The 18,495-nt window shown below is 41.4% G+C and overlaps 2 protein-coding genes across 3 annotated transcripts; one reads left to right on the top strand and one right to left on the bottom strand.

Annotated features, from left to right (window-relative positions):
- Nucleotides 1-6,015: 6,015 nt before the first annotated feature.
- On the top strand, nucleotides 6,016-10,523 carry LOC133397771 (phospholipid scramblase 2-like). The gene is made up of 8 exons (XM_061669057.1): nucleotides 6,016-6,155; nucleotides 6,496-6,566; nucleotides 6,710-6,984; nucleotides 7,540-7,582; nucleotides 7,683-7,903; nucleotides 8,681-8,842; nucleotides 9,560-9,721; nucleotides 9,800-10,523. The coding sequence occupies exons 2-8, from the start codon at nucleotides 6,560-6,562 to the stop codon at nucleotides 9,857-9,859; spliced, it is 930 nt and encodes a 309-aa protein (XP_061525041.1). The 5' UTR covers nucleotides 6,016-6,155; nucleotides 6,496-6,559; the 3' UTR covers nucleotides 9,860-10,523.
- A 448-nt stretch (nucleotides 10,524-10,971) lies between these two features.
- tnk1 (tyrosine kinase, non-receptor, 1) lies at nucleotides 10,972-17,450 on the bottom strand. 2 transcript variants are annotated; one of them, XM_061669055.1, is made up of 13 exons: nucleotides 17,404-17,450; nucleotides 17,177-17,324; nucleotides 16,417-16,587; nucleotides 16,017-16,087; nucleotides 15,758-15,931; nucleotides 14,468-14,898; nucleotides 13,905-14,031; nucleotides 13,590-13,831; nucleotides 13,298-13,513; nucleotides 13,128-13,192; nucleotides 12,334-12,764; nucleotides 11,629-11,724; nucleotides 10,972-11,334 (listed from the first exon to the last, which is right to left on the bottom strand). In XM_061669055.1, the coding sequence occupies exons 3-13, from the start codon at nucleotides 16,571-16,573 to the stop codon at nucleotides 11,158-11,160; spliced, it is 2,187 nt and encodes a 728-aa protein (XP_061525039.1). In that variant the 5' UTR covers nucleotides 16,574-16,587; nucleotides 17,177-17,324; nucleotides 17,404-17,450; the 3' UTR covers nucleotides 10,972-11,157. The 2 variants fall into 2 exon arrangements, with proteins under 2 accessions (XP_061525039.1, XP_061525040.1); XM_061669056.1 differs by lacking the exon at nucleotides 17,404-17,450 and having other exon boundaries at nucleotides 17,177-17,388.
- Nucleotides 17,451-18,495: the final 1,045 nt, after the last annotated feature.

Genomic DNA, 18,495 nt, shown 5'->3' with positions numbered 1-18,495 from the left:
GTTGTTGTTGTTGTCGTCGTCAGTGGAAAGGACACTGATGCCAAATGTCACTTTAAAAACTTAACAGATGTGGACTTGATCACAAAATCTGCCTAATGATCAGCAAAATAATAATAATAAAAAAAATAATAATGTGTGAATTTTAGCGCAGAATGTCTTCTTTTGGTAACCCCTGCTTTTTAAGTCATTGTATTCACACAATTGACTTCCCCCCCAGCACCAAAGCAAAATTTCGGCCAATTGTTTTTTTTTTTTTTTTTTTTGGAGTTTTTTTTAATACACGATAGCACACAAGACCATTGAAGCAGCGCACTTTTTGGAATCGGGGGCCGTCCACCACAGAGCGCTTACCATTGCCTTTTTTTTTTTTTTTTCTCCTCTCTCCTCCTTGCTCTCGTAAGGACCCGAGGCTCATTATTTCATAAATGGTTCTATCGTTTTGCTCGTGTATTTGTTAGGCTATTTTGCGCCTTGCGAAAGAGAACACAATCCGTTCCCTTGTTTATTTGTTTTCTGCCTGGTTGAGAATGTTTTGGATGTCGTGGATGATTTTTATTTTCACGTCCTTGGGGGGTGGGGGGGAGGGGGGGGGGGCTGTACATATCCTGTCCTTTGGAAACTGTACATATGTGAAAGCCAATGCAAAAATCTATTTTCTGCAGTCCAATATTGTTTTCTTTAATTGTAGTTTAAGAAAAATAAAAGTCTTTGGGAACATAACTTGAAGCATCGTGTACTTAAAAAAAAAAAAAAAAAACACATTTTTTAAATGCATGCAATACTCTTATTGGCCACTAAAAGGAGCCAATCAGCAGCCACTTATAATGATAATAGTGCTCGTGAAATCAATGAATATGTGCGGAAGCTGGCAAATTAGTACTTCTTCATGTCCTCATGTCAGTTGTCCTCGGTTTAATCCTACAACAGAAAGTCAGTATTATTCAAAAGCAATTACATTCCTAAATTTTGAATTTAGTTTCGAGGGGGGGGGGGGGGGGGGCGAGCCACCTTTGCTTTCCGAAAAGTGAACATCAGGGAGCTGCCGATGGAGTCCAGGGGAGCCACCTTCCTCCTGGAAAGCAAAAAAACAAAATCTACACTTTATTATCCGAAATGTCACCCTTTAACTTAATTTTTGTTGTTTTGGGACTACTTCCAGCATACAACAGCTTTATTCTTCCAACACTATAATTATCTTTAACCTGACCACTTGTTTTCTTTGTAATATTATGACTTTATACTCTCAGTATTAAGGTGAATGCTAACTGTTTTTTTTTTTTTTTTTTTAATTTTCTTCTCCGACTTTATCCTCATACCGTGATGACTTTTCCCCTGTAAAATGACAACTGCACACGTGGAGTAGTTTTCCTGTATTCTCCTGTGGAATTTTAACTTTCAAATTACTTTGCTGACTTTTATTTGTATTTTTTTTTTTTTCCCAATTAACACCATGACTTGTAAACTTTCCCCCATAATATGTTGACTCCACCTCATATTACGACTTCATCACTGTAAAGTTTTAACTTTAAAATTGCAGCTTTCCCGCTCCCTGTGGCTTCAGGCTGGGATGGCAGCTTTAGTGCGCCTCATCGTTGGCTGTGAGTGTACGCATCCTATTTTGGCTTCAATATTGTCTAACCCACTTAAATCTCTTGAACTTTACCATGTCTTTCCATAATATTAGGTCTTTATTCACAAATGACCAACTTTTATTCTTCATAAAATTGTGCCTATTCTTGTAACGCTCCAAACCTTTTCCCCATAACTACTTAATTCTTGTCAATTACACATTTTAATTCATTCCGTTTCCCTTTAATTTGTTTGCTGCCATGATTCCTGTAATATTCTGCCATTTTTTTTTTTTCCCCCCTACCTTTTTTGGGTCATCGTGCGTTGGTCGTGGCGAGAGCGGACAACCGCCATCGGCCGCAGGTCGAGGTCACCGACGGAGATGTGCCCGCCCGCCGTCTGGTCTACCACGCTGACTTCCTGGTATGAGAAGAGACACGTTGGAACGAAGAACGCTGGAAAATTGGACGCCCAATCATAGCATAGCATGTAGCAGTGGAACGCTGGTGGTCTACCGTTCTGGTCTCGGGTCTTCCGGCCGTGACCTCCAGGAACAGGTACAAACCCAACAAGGACAGGACACATCTGGAGCAATACATCTAATGCAAAAAAAAGATAAATAAAAGCCCAAGGTTAATTGACAGTAGTTCACCAAAAGCAACCAAATCATCAAGGCTATACATTTGTTTTTGTGAACTAAAATAAAAATCTTAGTTTTGTATTGTAAAAAAACAAAAAAATCTTATAATAACGAGTTCATGCTCATAAATATTTTTCCCTTGTAAAAAAAACAAAAAACAGACCATTTTCATAACATTGTGACAGGTTGCTTGAAAGTTTAACTTCTTTTCCACTTAAAATGTTTATTGTACTAATGTTGCTTCATGAGATTTTTCTCGCTAATGTCTTTTTTTACTCATAAAATTCACTTTATTTCCCTCATCTTTTTGCAATGTTATCTCTCGTTAAATACCGTGATCGCCATTTTGCAACTGGTCTCGTCAAAACGTTTTCCTTCATTTGAGTTAGTCCTTGTAAAAGTTGACTTTTCCCTTGTAAAGTATGACTTTTTTCATGTACATTTTGACTTTTTTTGTAAAATGTTTTTTTTTAAATTGAACCTTTTTTCTTGTAAATTTTGACTTGTACAATAAGACCTTTTTCTTGTACAATTTAGACTTTTTTGTTGGATAATGAATTTTTTTCTGTGAAATTTGACTTGTAAAACTTAAGGACTTTTTTTTGTAAAATTTGACTCCCCCCCTCCATAAAATCATGACTTTTTCCCTTGTAAAATTAGATTTTTTTTTTTTTTTTTTCTTGTAAAAGTTTGACTTGGTAAGATTTTTCCCTTGTAAAATCTTAAATTTTTCGATGTAGAACTTTTCCTTGTAAAATTTGACTTTTTCTATGTAAAATTTATCACTGACTTTCTTGTATCATTGACTTTTTTAAATGTAAAATTTGTATCTTTTCCTTGTAAGATTTTTGACTTTTACCTTGTAAACTGTACGACTTTTCCCCTGCAAAATGATGACTTCTTACGTATAAAAACTTTCCTCTCAGAAATGATGTCTTGGCCTCATAATACCATGACTTAATTTTCGTCAATTTTCACGTTTTTATCGAATAAACTAGATGTTATTTTTGCGTTTAAAAAAAAAAAAATAAATAAATTGAAATCATTTGAAGTTCTTACCTTTATCAACTTCGATGTGGAGCTTTGGGCTGCGTTGCGTTGTCGTGTCTCTCGTGTGTTGGTAAATGCGGCTTGCCAGCTATTTGTAGCCGCCCGTCCAGGGCGGGTTTATATCACAGAGGGCTGTTTAGGCTAACGCGGGTGGCGGGACAATTACTCTCCATCTCCACGTTATCAACATCAAGAAAATTGTGCGCGACACGCCTTGGCGCACGTTCACATGCTGAGATAAGAGGCCGGTGCGGCTAACTTTTCTTTTTCCATGTTGACATTTTTTCCCCCCCGTTATAGTCTTAAAAAAAAACAGGTAAAATTTTGACTGTTTTCTATAGTATAGTACTGCCTTGACTTACGAGTTTTATTTGTTCCATGGCCACGTTTGTGACTCAACACATTCATTTCAAATCAGTGTTCCCAATTGAAATGAATGGTAATGCCCTTAATCCGTTCCAGTCCCCTGAAAAAAAAACATGTTTGTAGTTTTTTTTTTTTTTTTTTTGAGAGGATAAAAGCACTCTAAATTATTGTATTTTATAAAAACACAGTAATATCATGAAATACAATGGACAAAATAAAACTGCATTGTGATTTCATGCATGAGTTGTGCAGTTCCATCTGGTGTCCATGCTTTGGCCACCAGGAGGCAGTATAATAGAATTACAGGAAGAAGTTTTACAACTCAGTAAACTGCACTCATAAAAAAATATTGAAAATAACAAGTTCGCTTTTGCTCGTGAAATTACGATTTCATTCTTAACATATTTTTTATTTTGAAATTCTGACTTTTTTGGTATAACATTGCAACTTTATTCTTGTAAAAATGGCGACTTTTTATGTGATATTGTGATGGGTCTTTTAAGTAAAAAATTTTTTTCATGCAGTTTTTATTCTTGTAATGTTGCAAATTTATTACAACTACTCTCAGAAATAATGACAAAATTATTCTTTTTTTTTTTTTTTTTTTCCCCCCAAGAATGTAATTGCACTCTTGTAAAAATGACATCATCCTTGTAATATTGCGACGGTCTCCTAAAAGTTTGACATTTTATCGGAAAATTGAAAATCTACGCTCATAATATTGCAAAGAGAGAAAAACAATTCCCTCTTAATAACATTAACAGAGCTTGGGCATTTTTATCTAAGAATTCAGACTTTTTTCCCCCCCTGTAATATTTTAACATTATTCTTGTCACTCATATCGTGATTTTTTTTTTTTTTTCTCCCCCCCCCCCCCCTTCAGTTTTCATTTAGTAATGGTACAAATATATTGTGAAAAATGACTTCCCCCCCCCACCCTGTAACTGCTTTTTTCTATTCAAATTATACATTTGCAATGTTTTTTTTTTCCATTGTAAAAGTACAGTATAACATTTTCTTTTGAAATTGTGACTTTAATCTTGTAATCTTGAGTTTTCCCCCCTCATAACTCACAATTTTACTGTAACGTTGACCATTTTTGCCCCTTAAATGACTCGTTTTTTTTTTTTTTCTTCTTCTTCTTCTTCTCTCCCTTCCTGACTTTTGTTTCCTGACCACGCCTGATGTTTTACTACGAGTTGCGTTGCGGGACGGGCGGGCCAACGTGGAGCGAGTGCAGACGTAAATCAAGCCAGCCACTTCCAGTATTGTGACGCACTGACTGATTAGCGGCCTTATCGTGGGCCCATCAAAGGCCTCGTGTGGACGTGAGACCACCCAGTGTGGACACAACTTCATACAGTCGACAGACGTTTGTACGCCCCATCAAGCAATTTGTGCAATACTAACACACATATTTACGTGCTTTATTGCATGTATTGATTAATTCATGTTTCATTCTTTTTCATTTTTATTGTTTTGTTTTTTTTATCATATACATTCTGTGCATATTTCACCATATCGCAGGATTTGGAGTGGATGCTGTATTATTTTGTAGTAAAATAAACACTGGCTCGCCTAAAACCTTAAAACTGCAAAAAGAAAAAATAAATCAATTAAAACCTATTACAAGGAATACAATGTACATTGTGTACAGCAGTACTGTGCATTATTGTATGTTAAAGAGTTTAAAAGGTATTCAGGAGTATAGAAAGTGTTTGTAAAGAGTATGTTAGAGGTTAACAGGCGTGTGGGGAGGTTCATAAAAATTTAGAATATGTATAAATAATCCCCCAAAATATGTGGTTGCTTTCTTTACGGATTTGGGTTACATTTCAAATGTATTTAATCAATCGCTGTCTTAGTCTGTTATTATTTAAATACTTTTTTCAAAACGTGTTTTGTTGTGTTTTCTTGGAGGGTCGTCAGGAAAATACATAAATCGATTGAAGAATAATTTAAAGCCTGACATAGAAAACAACTAAATTGGTAGGGTGATAATTAAATATGTGGAATGATACTCAATAATTATTTACTTTGAATTTAAACGATTGGCAATAATTATTCAGAACTATTTTTATAAACATTTTACAAAATAAATCTACTCTACTGGAGCTCAATTTATTTGTGACGTATGCGTCAGCGAAGTAATGTCGCCTTCTTGTGGACTTGAGCGGTACAACGGCAGAATGGCCGATGACGTCAGTGTCCACGAGCGGCTTATTTTGAAGCGAAGTCGAAACTCCGCTAATCAAAGCCGGAAGCGTTATTTTATCAACACACATCTCATACAGTATAGCCTGCCTATGGAGGCACCAATAATGGCCATATAAGGAATAGGCGTTTCCGGACACTTTAATTATTGTCGTGTGATGGCCCCCCCCCTAAAAAAAAAAAAAAAAAGGGGGCGGGGAGGAGCCGTGAAGACAGTTACGAAGAAATGAAATAGCATTCATTGCCAACCAAACGTCTCGAGTGTGGACTTTAAAGTTGTTCCTGTTGATTGGAGGACCACAAACTAACCAAACAGGTGAACCTTTTGTTGTTTTGTTGCTTCACAGACGACACGCTTGTTTTTTTGTTTTGTTTTTTTTGTTACGAGGAGACGAGTCGTGAAGGACTGACGTGGGGGAAGAAAAAAAGCATCCATGTTGTTTCCAGGCTTTCAAATACTTTTGTTGGGAGCCCAAAATGTCGTCGTTGAACCTCATTTCAGAGATAATCACACGAACCGCACCCAGCCTCAACGCTTTTCAAAATATCACTCCAAGCGCTACAAATTGAAATGTTTTCTTAAATTATTATTTCTTTTCACCTTATTTTGTTCATTGTGTTTCAACCCTGGTGCTCTACTTCCATTTGTTTCACAGGAAGAAGGAACAGGAAGTACAGGAAGCGGGAGCCGGAAGTGCACAGAAGCCACAACCAATCAACATGTCCGGTCAGTTCCCAAGTAGATCTTTGGTTTGTCCTTTTACTTTCACGCGATTAAACAAGATATTTTACATTTTTCTGTCGCAATGTAATCGTCGGTGCTTGGAAAATCCCGTCAACGCCGTAAATTTCCCGTGACTGTTTTTCCAGGTTACACCCAGCAGGGGCCTTACCTGACCCATCACGGGGGCCAATCAGTGGCCCCTTATCCCGCGTTTCAGGGCGGCTACGGGGACCCCGGTAAAGCCCCAGCTCTCGGCTTCAACGTGGACTACAACCAAGGTCCGCCTCCTGTCATGTTTCAACCGGGACTGATGGGGGAGGCCCACCCTTACGGCGGGTTGCCCGGGGCGGCGGCCCCCGCTGCGGCCCCGTCTGCAGTGGTTCCCATCGGGGTCCCGCCAGGACTTGAATACCTCACTCAGGTAACTCCTCAATTCTTTAGTGTTTTAGTTTGTGCTTTACTTTTATCAATATTTTTGCTTGCATCTAACTGTAAACATGAGAGTGTATAAATGTACGTTTATATACCTACAATTTGTATGTGTGTATATTTATGTGTACAGTATATGTATATCTGTATAATAATAAATAACCTGCGCCTGTACAAATTAGCGTAAACAAAACTGTCTACCTGGGGGGAAAAAAACCTAAAAAAAAAACTGAATCCCCCTGTAAAAAAAAAAAATCTAATAACAAAAATATTCCTGTAAAAAAGAAAATAATAGATCCAAACATGTACATGTAAAAAACTTTTAAAATAAAAACGAGTATTTTTTTTGTTTATATTGTGAATTACAGTTGTTTTTGTCATATCATCAAAACTGCTGCTGAGTTCTGACCTTTGAGGAACCTGTTATGCAGGATTGTGTAAAAGGCAACATTTTTATGGGTGTTTTTCGCAGTCAGGGGAACCAAAGCAACAACACTCATTTGCATTGCAAAAAGGAATTTGACTAATTGTTTTATTTCCGTTTTAGATTGACCAGATTCTGATTCACCAGAAAGTGGAGCTTCTCGAAGGTTAGTAGCCTGATGTCCCCCCCCCCCCCCCCCCCTCGGCCCTCCCATCTCGCTGCAAAAAAAGCGCGCGCACAATCGCTAACCGATTGGCGATTCTCAGCGTTCATCGGCTTCGAGACCAACAACCAGTACGAGATCAAGAACAGTCTGGGCCAGAAGATCTACAAGGCCAAGGAGAAGAACGACTGCTGCACCAGGAACTGCTGCGGCTCGCTGCGCAGCTTCGACATGAAGATTAAGGACAACGCCGACCGCGAGGTCATCCGCCTCATCAGGCCCTTCCGCTGTGTGTCCTGCTGGTGTCCGTGCTGCCTGCAGGAGGTCAGTATTAATGTTTTTTTTTTTTTTTTGTCTCCTCAGATTCCAGCCTTTGTTTTTTTTTTTTTTCCCCTCCATTTTGGTTTTTAATTTTTCCCCATTTTTTTTCTTTTTTACGCAATATTTGTTTCATTTTATAATTTTGTTACAAAATATTTTGCTTACTTTAATTTCCATTTCACCAAAAGAAAGAAGAATTGTATAGTAAGAGTATACTCTCTTCTCTCACCAGGAAATACAAATTTTATTTCTAGCTTTTTCCGCTCTTAAGTAATCAGCGGCAGACTATGGGTTGGTTTCTCCAAAAACGCTGAATTCTGACCAAAAAGTGGAGAAAACGATAGTGTCCGCGTTTTTTTTTTTTTTTTATTTGTTATTTTTTTTTGGGCGGGTGGGTGAGTTGACGTGTCTTTAAGGAATTGGATTGATGCGTTGCGATTAGACTTTTGTTGGTATGTTGTGATGGCACCTGCGGTGATGGTCGGGTGTCTATTGGTCAAATATTTGTGACTTGGTTTGACTTTTTTTTTTTTTTTGTCCTCTACTCACGCGGCGTTCCTCTCCTCTCACTGTGCGCCTTTTGTTTGTGCTGCTAACTGGAACCGCGTGGCCTCCGTTATGTTTGCTCACATGGTGCCGGGCGGACTGCTGCTTGCGTGTACGTGACCGCGCATATAGCAGACAGCAAAATAAATGGCGTTATTTTTTGCGATAGGAATGAATATGTACGAACTGAATAATAGCATGTAGTGCTGCGCTAACTGTGTGACTGCACCCCAGATGGAGGTCCAGGCGCCACCAGGCACGACGGTGGGCTTCGTCAAACAGGACTGGCACCCTTTCGTGCCCCGCTTCTCCATCCAGGGGCCCAACAAAGAGACCCTGATGAAGCTGGAGGGGCCCTGCTTCGCCTGCAACTGCTGCGGCGACGTCAACTTTGAGGTGAGCCAAACAAAACGGCAAGAAAAGCACCTTGGCGCCGAAGGAACGCCACCACGCGGAGGCTTTGTCCTGGAAGAAAAACACAATGTGTTTCGACTTTTTCTCTGGGGTTCCTCAGCAAAAAACAAAATTATTCTTGAGATTTGTATTTGTTTTATTTTATTAAATTGAACCTTACGACTTAAAAAACCCTATTTTCCTAAAATCATTAATTTTTTTCCCCATCCATTTTTTTGCTCAAGATAAGGCTTTTTTGTTACAATTTTGCGCTTTTTTTTCTAGAATCTATACGACTGTGTTGTCATGTGGTTGTGACTTTTTGGGGCAGATGAAATGCACCCTTTTTCTTGTTAGGATTGTGACTTTTTCTCTCCCAAAAAATGGGCGAGGTTAAATACAACTTTCCCTCTTAATATTTCCAAGAGTAAATAAGGCTTAATTCTTCAAAAAGTTTAACTTTTTTTTTTGTTAATAAAACAACCCCTGATTGGCTTTTTTATTTAAAAAAAAAAAAAAAAAAACTTAAAAAAAGACTTAAAATAAAAAGCCAGTGTAAAATAATAATGATAATAATCCTACCTTTTCCTGTGTGATTCTGACTTTTTTGTTTTATTTAAAAAAAAAAAAAAAAAAAAAAAAACAACCTTATTTGTTTTATTTAAAAAAAAAAAAATAACTTTTTGGTTTTTGTGTTTTCTTCTCTCATACGACTGTAAGCTGAGCGGCAAAGACGGCGGCGAGCCCATCGGCCGCATCAGCAAGCAGTGGAGCGGCCTCTTGAAGGAAGTCTTCACCGACACAGACAACTTCGGCATCCAGTTCCCTCTGGACATGGACGTGAAAATGAAAGCCGTCCTCCTGGGCGCCTGCTTCCTCATCGTACGTTTGGCTCCTCCTCCCCTTCTTGCGTTCGTTCAAAATTACGTCATTCGGCGTTTCCTTTTTCTTTTTTCCCAGGATTTCATGTTCTTCGAGAAGGTGGGCGAGGCCAACCAGCGCAGCACGGTCTTCTCTTAAGACAGGAAATGAATAGTCAAGCAGAGGATTTCTTTTGGATTTTCTGTCCGTCGACCATTTACCACTCCAGTAGGAAGTTTTTCTTTTCATGTTGGTTCAAATATTACTGCATTATTTATTATTTAGTCCACATGTCAAACAAGCAGGGTTTCCCAAATGCAACATGTGCCAGACATTAATAAAGGCTACACATGAAACACATTCATTTGGGATATTATTAGAGTAAGAAAGTCTTCCCCCCCCCCATTTTGGGAAGCCCTGCACTACACGACAGACTCCATATGCTGAATTTTATTCCAACAGGTGACATTCTTATCGAATGTCATATAGTATTGGCTGTATGGAGTGAGTCTGTCCAAATGTGTACATAATTGTAAAAAGTGTGCTTACCATTGGATTTGTTTCCACTTAACTAGTGCCAGTCATCCAACAAACCCAATTCCGCATTTCTGCCTTCCACTCAAGTGCCTGATTGTTTTACCACATGACCTAAAGCATGTTTATGCTACCTCTCCTCCAACCCAGTCCCTTTTCTACGTCCCGTTTCGACACACATTTTTAATCCATATGAATATATGAGATGCAATTTAAACACTGTGTACTACAAGACTGTCATATATATATATATATATATATATGTATTAAAGCTTTTGCTGCTACAGTGTCACAAGCTTTTTATGTATTCTTTATATATAATAAGGGCTATATATACTGAGAAGTATGCCATCATTTTACCAGGTTGTATTTTTTTTAATGAGGAAAAAAACCATTGTAATCTCTTGGGAAGAATGTCCTATGTTTTTTGTTTAACTTTTTTTGGAAAAACGCTATTTTACAACAATTACGTGAACCTAGGGCTAAAATCTCCGAAACCAAAAGATCGTAATCTTGTCCGGATAAAGTAGAGAAACTATTATTCTGACAAGAATAAAGTCGTAAACTGATAACAATATGTCTAGTGTACATGAAAAAGTTATTTTGGGGAAATACCGTACAAACCAAGTTTGGAATCTTATTAGAATAAAGTAGAGTGTAGTATTCTTGCAAGAATAGTCATCATTGTATTAAGAGAGTCGTAATGATACAAGAACGAGTCAAGTTTTTTTGTCGTAAAGGTCGTAACACATTTTTATCCATAAATATCACAGATGCTGCAAATGATCATCAATCAATTTATTCAACAGAATATACACAGGAAATATGAACATGTGGCAGGTCAATAGTAATATATTATATAAAAATAAGATCAAATAACAAGCGTCAGAAACAGTGAGTGTCTTTTTAAAAGTAACGCCGTTCTACATGCGTCTGTCGCCACCGGGCAGCGCTCGGTCCCTCTCTCCAGAAGCGGGGCGGTCGTCGCGCGACCAGCGGATCAGGTAGCGGCTGGCTAGCTGCAGGTTCCACTGGTACCTGGTCAGGATCCTCAGGCAGTCCTCCCTGGAGCACAGACTCAGCGAGTAGAGCTGCTCCAACTGGGGAGGACGGTATTCAACATCTTTGTTATTGTTACTATCGTCAACTGCGGCAAATCGGTCAAATTCACACGCGGCGAGAAAGACCTCGTCGTGGGCTTTCATTTGAGGTGTTAGTCCATAGGGTTTGATGTTTTGAAAAATTCACGAGAATAACGTAATTATACGTAATAATAATAATATTATACGTAATTATAACGTAATTTCAGGGGAAAAAAGTTGGAATCTTCAGAGTTAAAAAAATTTGAAATGTTATGAGAATAAAAGTGGGGGGCGGAAAGTGTGATTTCTCGCCTTTAGCTGCTGCTCGGCTCGCAGCGGGTTCCATTCGTTGCGCTGCAGGGCGCCGTGAGCCTCCTCGAGGGTCACCCCGTGCACGGCGTCCATCACCTAAACACAACACAGCGCGGCGCGGTTTACGATGGGCTCAACGGAAACGGCGAGATTCTAGGACGCGCTCGGGCACCAGACTGTCGTAATGCTGCGAGAGACGGTCGGAATCTTGCAGTAAATGTTGATTTTTTTATTTTTATTTTTTTAATTTGACGAAGAAAACAAAATTGTAATCTTACGGGAAATATGTTTTAGGGAAAAACAGTCGTAAATGGTAACGTTACAAGAAATATGTATTTGAGGGAAAAAAGTGATCTTACTTGACAAAGTCTTAATCTTAAGAGAAATATGCATTTATTGGAGAAATAAAATGTAATGTCACAAGAAAAAGTGGTAATATTACGAGAAATATGTATTGGAAGTACATGAAATATAATTTTTTATTTTTAACAAAAAAACTGAACTCTGGAGAAAAATTACCATTTTACAAGGAATGCATATGTAAGAAATAAGATGTGATGTTAAGAGAAAATGTTTGTTTTTTTGATGTTTTTTTTTTTTTTTTAAAGAGACAGAAATGTTGGAACCGTTATCTTATGGAAGGTCTTCATCTCACGATAAATATGAATTTATCGGAGGGAAAAAAAAGTAGTAATGTTGCGATACCTGCGAGATGAGGCTGTCCCTGGCGAAGTGCCCGGGAGACGGCTTCTCCCTTTCGCGAGGCCGCTCTCTCCCGTCTCCGGGCTCGTCCAGCTGAGGGGTGGAACGCGTCAGCTGGGACATTTTGGTTAGGTTGGCACCCCCCGGAGGCGGAGGCGGCTGCTGCGGGGCGGGGCGGGGGGCCGGCGGCGACGGAGGCCAGGGGATCGGGTGCATGGTGGGCCTCCTCTGCGGCTTCCAGTTGAAGCGCTTGAGGTTGGGCGGCGGCGGGCGGGGAGGCGGCAGGACGCTGGCCTCGCTGAAGCGCCGCGGGTCCTGCTGCACCACCACGCTGCGGGCCACCATCGCCGTGGCCGCCGCCCTGCCCTGGGGGGCCGACGGGGCCGGCCGTGACGGGTGCCCGCTCAACACCGACTCCAGGCTTCGAGAAATACCTGCGGATGGGAGCGATCAAAACGTACGCCGCTACAAGCCTGCCGTCTCACGGTTTGTGAACTTCGCCCTTTGCCCACCCCTTCGGGGGACTACAATGTAATTTATTGAGAAAGAAGTTGCAATCCGAAGAGAAATATTTATTTAGTTGAAAGAGATGAAGTCACGTTCTTACATGAAACTTGTAATCTTATGAAAATATTTATCGGAGGAAAAAAGTTACGAGAAATATAATTCCTTCCTTCTGAATATGTATTCATTCGAGAAAAAATGTCTGGTGGTGTTCGTTATCGTTAAGTTAATTGAGTGGACGACACCACCGGCGCTGAACGGTGCTCTGGCCTCTATTTGAGCAAATGCGCTACCTGACATTTTGTACAGATTGGACGCCTCCGTCTCCCTGGTCGACGGTTGCCTCCAGCTGCCGTTTCTGCACACAGCACAAGAGGAAGTAAGTACCTGCCTCAGCTCACAGAAGGGCTGAACGCCCGCCCCCCTCGATAAAGACGGGCCCCGACGTGTCGTGGCGACTGACTCGTCCAGGTTCTCTGGCGATCCCCAGCAACGGTCCGGATGGACGTCCCCGTGCGCGGCGTGGTGCAGCCTGCCCTTCACCGGGGCTGAGATCAAATCGGGGGAGGGGTTGGCGACGGCCGCCGCGCCAGGAGGGGGCGGCACGATGACGCTCGGAGGGAACCAGCCTACGCTGAGCGTCCTCTGGTTCTGTCCTCGCCACTCGCTGAGCTCCAGGCTGCACGGCGGAGATCGGACGAGATCGGTCACATCCACGCGCGGCTTTATAGGCCCGCCTTCTTTTCGTTCTTTACCCGTGCTCGACGACGGTCACGAGGTCCCCGGGCGCTAGCGCCAGTTTCCTGGGTTCTGCAAATTCCCTGGCGGCCTGCACCTCCATGGGTTTGGCCTCGGTCACCATAGCGATGAGCTGCGTGAAGTTGGGCCGTTCGGCCGGGTTGCACGCCCAGCACTTCCTCATGATGGCGTACAGCTCTTGGGGCGAGTCGGGCGGCTTCTCCAGGCGCTCGCCCTCCCGCTCCACGCGCCACAGGATCTGGAACCGGCACGTACGTTCAGCGGGCGCCGAGCAGGAAGCGGACGTTCCGACAAAACGGGCGCCCTCTTACCTGTCTCCCCGACAGACCGAACCACGGCTCTTCGCAGTATGTGAACATTTCCCACAGGGTGACGCCGAACATCCACACGTCGGACGAATGCGAGAAGGAGCCCACGCGGAGACTCTCTGGAGCACACCTGAGGGGCAGAAAACAAAGTCAAATATCGTGCTTTGGGCTGGAGGGGGGAAAAAAAACATGGAAGAATTCGGTTAAGTTAACTTCAAAAATAGGTTGATTGTTGGACCAGTGAAAAATATTGACAAAAACGACAGAGGCGGCGTCTGTAAGTGATTTTAAGACACTGTTAGATGTTTAATGCACATACAAGTCAGAGTGAGCTGAATGGTAGTTGGCGTTTTTTGATTTAAAATGACTTTGCATGCTAATCGCGATTGCTAACCATTTAGCATTGGCTAATTTTGTTGTCTCAAATTCTGTACAAATTCTTATTATTTTTCTAACATTTTGATGTAATAGTCGCTAGGATAATCGATTCTAAATAGATTCGATAGTGACAGCCCTGATTGTGCTAACCAGGTTCCGTGTCCATACGAGAGCGAAAGAGTCCTCACCAGGCGAAGGGGATCCGCCTATGCGCCGACATGACGTAGTGGTCGGCCTCATGCCTCAGGCCCCTCATGAGTCCGAAGTCGCAGATCTTCACCAGCTCCCTGGAGGCCAGCAGGACGTTCCTGGCCGCCAGGTCCCTGTGGATGAAGCGGCGCGTCTCCAGGTAGTCCATGCCCGCCGCGATCTGGCCGGCGAACAGCCACAGGCGCGCCAGCGGGTACTCGAACTGACGCGAGCGCAGCGTGTCGTACAGCGAGCCCAGCTGGGCCAGCTCGGTCACCATTTTGAGGGGCTGCGTGAGGACCACGCCGTAAAGTCGGATGATGTGCGTGTGGTCCAGCGACTGCATGGTGGTCACTTCTTGCAAAAAGTCCGTTAAAGTGTCCGCCTGTTGGGACATGCTGCTACGGAGGGATTTCACCGCCACAGGCAGCTGCAAAAGGCAGCAATAACAAAAAATACATTCATTTTTATTTGGCTTTGCATTGTAATATTCTTGATTCCGTTTTCCCAAAAATATTTTGTAATAATTGTAATTTAAATTAGAACATTTTTGTATTTTTGGTGTTATTTCACAATGTATCATTTTTTACATTTTCTTTCTTTAATTTGATGTAATAATAATGTAAAATTTGTACATTTTTAATGTTTTTCTTTGTTTGTGTATGTATTTGGTTATTATATTTAATATTTTACTTTGTGTTGCAATGTTTTTTTATGGCACCATTGCATTACGTATAACCTTTGATTGTCATTTTATTATTTTAAAATTAGTATTGAATTTGTTTTCAATTTATTTAATTATTATTGTTATTGTGTCCATATGTTATTATTTTCTTTTGTATAGTTTACATATATTTTTTTATTTAATAGTGTCTCATTTTATGTTTTGAAATCCGTTCTGTATTTTATTATCGCTTTATCTCAGCACGCATGTTTTTCATTTTGCTCATTTATTTGACTTTAGTTTGTTTTATCATGCATCTTTTTTTTTTTTTTTTAAATGTTTTTATGACTGCGGTATTTTAGTATTTCATAACGTGTGTAATTTGTATATCATATTTCGGATTTCTTCTCAGTGTGTGTGTTGTTGTTTTTTTTTGTTTGTGTGTGTCCTGATGGGATTATTTTATTATTATTTTCATTGTGTGATTCATTTTTTTTTTTTTTTTTAAATCAAACGCCCCCCTTAAACATTGAAACCAAATTGAGTCTTGCCGACTCTCAAGCGCCTTGAGTGTCTTGATGCCATGTCGACGTGCCCATTTGAGTCGGGTTTGTGTTTGTCTTACAACTCTCCCGGAGGGCGTGTGCCACTCTCCCTTCTTCACCACCCCGAAGGAACCGGAGCCCAACTTCTCGCCCAGAACCAGCTCGCTGTCCTGGATGAGGCTGGGGAGGGCCCGGCTTCCGCCTTCCGGGCCGAGCTCCCCCACGCCGCCGTCGGGACCGCGACCGCTCTGCCCCTGCGTGCGAGGACATCGCGGCAGATGAGGCGTATCCGCCGTGAGCGCGCTCGCGTTTGTTTTTCGCGTGCACTTTGGTTCGTACCTTGGGCACCCCCGAGCGCCAGCTTCGGGATGTCTTGTGGCGTTTGAGTGCATCCCATAATCTTCTTTGTGCTTCATCAAAAAACACCAAATATCGATATTGTGATATCGGCAGCAGTATCGGTTTACTCGCATCAAATAGTCCTGCTGCCTGATGAAATTTGAAAACCAAGTATGTGCAGTTGCCATGGCAATGTAACTGTCAATACTGGGTGTTCAGTGGAATGTTGACACTGTATTATACGATAGGAGGGGTGGGGCATAATACCGCTATCGATGGCGAATGTCTGTTGTTCTGAAAAATGAATATTTTGCAACCGAACATTCTCGGTTTTGCTTGGGCAAGCAGCGATATTGGATGCTGGGAAACTGACCCGGCTGGCGACGACGATCGCGCTCACCGGGTTTGCTGATACCGATCTGCTCCAGGTCGGACTCCTTGACGTAGGCGAAGTGCTCGACGCGCGTGATGTTGAGGCCGTCGCGGACGCGCAGGTAGAACTTCTCCAGCTGCACGTCGGCCAGGAGTTGATACAGCCATTGCGTGTCCTGGTCCATCGGCAGCCTGCGCTCTGACCGCAACCAGGCGGTCGGTGGACAAAATTAGACGGTTCACAGAGATTTCAGCATGATCCTGATGACTGATTTGTTTTTGTTTTCCCACTTCATTTTGCTGTTGAGTGTAATCCGGGATTTTGTTTACATTTCCGGTCAGAGACTCCGTTCTCGACATTGTGACTACCTCACTTAAAATAACCAACACAAATTTTCCCGGAAGTTTCGGTACGATCCTGCTAACGAACAAACGGGGGCGATCCAAACAATACGACGTCTGTGTGTATTGGCATCTTGCTGCGTTTGGAAACGCTCTGACAAGAGCAAGGAAGAATTTTGGAGGTTCAAACTCAGACCCCGAGAACTGCGAGGCGGCGTGTGCTAAAAACTACCCCGGAATTATCACCGTTTAAAAATATAGCTATAAAATGAGTACACCTATATTTTGATGACACATGGACTGCAGGATTTCTCATGATAATAAAAAGTCATTGACAATGGGCATAGCAGTGTAATTGAGGTGTTAGTAAGTGAATAGAAGAAAACGAAACACTATGGAAAAATATGTTTTCAAAAGTTTTTGTGTGATATTAGTGTGAAACTTACTGTAGAGGACCAATGTTGTTTGACAGCTCCTTCTCACCCCCACACGCGCACCTTTTTCACGCCAGGTCGTGACGACATGGCGGCCACAAATCTTCGCTGCCTCCCCGGAATGTCCTCGAAAAGGGCGTCACAGTCCCACAAGTTTCACCTTTTCATAACCACAAAAAAAAAAAAAAAAAAAAGTCATTTGGAGCTCGTTCGCTGAGACTAAGACTCGAGGAACGTACCTGTCTGTGAAGTTGGGGAAGAAAAAAAAAAAAAAGGTTTTTATTTTGTTCATTTCCGGGACAGGGCACGCCCTTTTCCGGTTATGTCGCACCTGAATCGGCACCTACGTCACGTGGTTTTTTTTCAAAATTATTATTTTTTTTTTTTTCAAAATAAAATACTTTCTTTTTAAATAGTAAAAAAAAAATTAATAATTGTTGTCATATTGCTGGGATTTTCTAATATTAAAACAAAAAATGACAAAAACACACGAACAGTTTTTGATCGTCAAAGAAACAAAATTATGGAGGGTTAAAGGTAGTAAAATAGGAATAATAAAATGCTACTAGAAAAATAAACAATAACATTGCATATGCATTTAGCATTTTGGAGCTGTTTAGTCTTATTTTATGATGGCAAATTATTTTTACTACAGTCCATTAAAGTATGTCTCATTTAAAATATGAATTTATCGCATCATTTTAAATGACCCACCACCCCCAAATATTGTATTTAATCTTTATAATATAGCTTACTCGTATAATATTTTACAGAATAGTGTTGGAAATTCACTTTTTTTTTATGGATAAATGTTTTAACTCAAAAAAAAAAAAAGGTAAAAATAAGTGTTGGGGTAGCTGCATCGTTGCAGTCGTATTTCGAAGGTGCACTCCTGGTGAAAAGGTGTCGAAAGAGTTTCTCCCACTTCAGGGCGGCAGTTGTCGAGCAGGTTGAACAGGATTTCCCCCCCCCCCCCCCCCCCCCTGCAAGCCTCTGACGTGCCTGTTTGGATGTCGCGAGGCTGAACTTTGCCCTTCCTACGACTGTCGCTCCTCCTCGCCTGGACTACATGACGTTTTTGTTGCTGTTTATAGTGGGTGGGACCCTCAATTGTTAAACATTTAACAATTGAGGGTGGAGATCCTACACCCCGTGGGGTTCAAATGGCCAGCAAACGAGTGTCAATATTGCGCAACCCTGTTTTTTCCACGACTGGGTGAGCAGTTTCTGGTTGGTCAGAGCAAGTTTCATCTCACCATCAAGTGTGGGAATTTCTTTTCTTTTTTTTTTTTGGTGACTGACTGGCTTGCTGGGGAATTTCAGTTTTTGTG

The sequence above is a fragment of the Phycodurus eques genome, chromosome 23, assembly GCF_024500275.1.
Source record: "Phycodurus eques isolate BA_2022a chromosome 23, UOR_Pequ_1.1, whole genome shotgun sequence".
Taxonomy (NCBI): Eukaryota; Metazoa; Chordata; class Actinopteri; order Syngnathiformes; family Syngnathidae; genus Phycodurus; species Phycodurus eques.
Note: the sequence above shows the minus strand (reverse complement) of the source record. Positions and strands in the feature narration are given on the sequence as shown.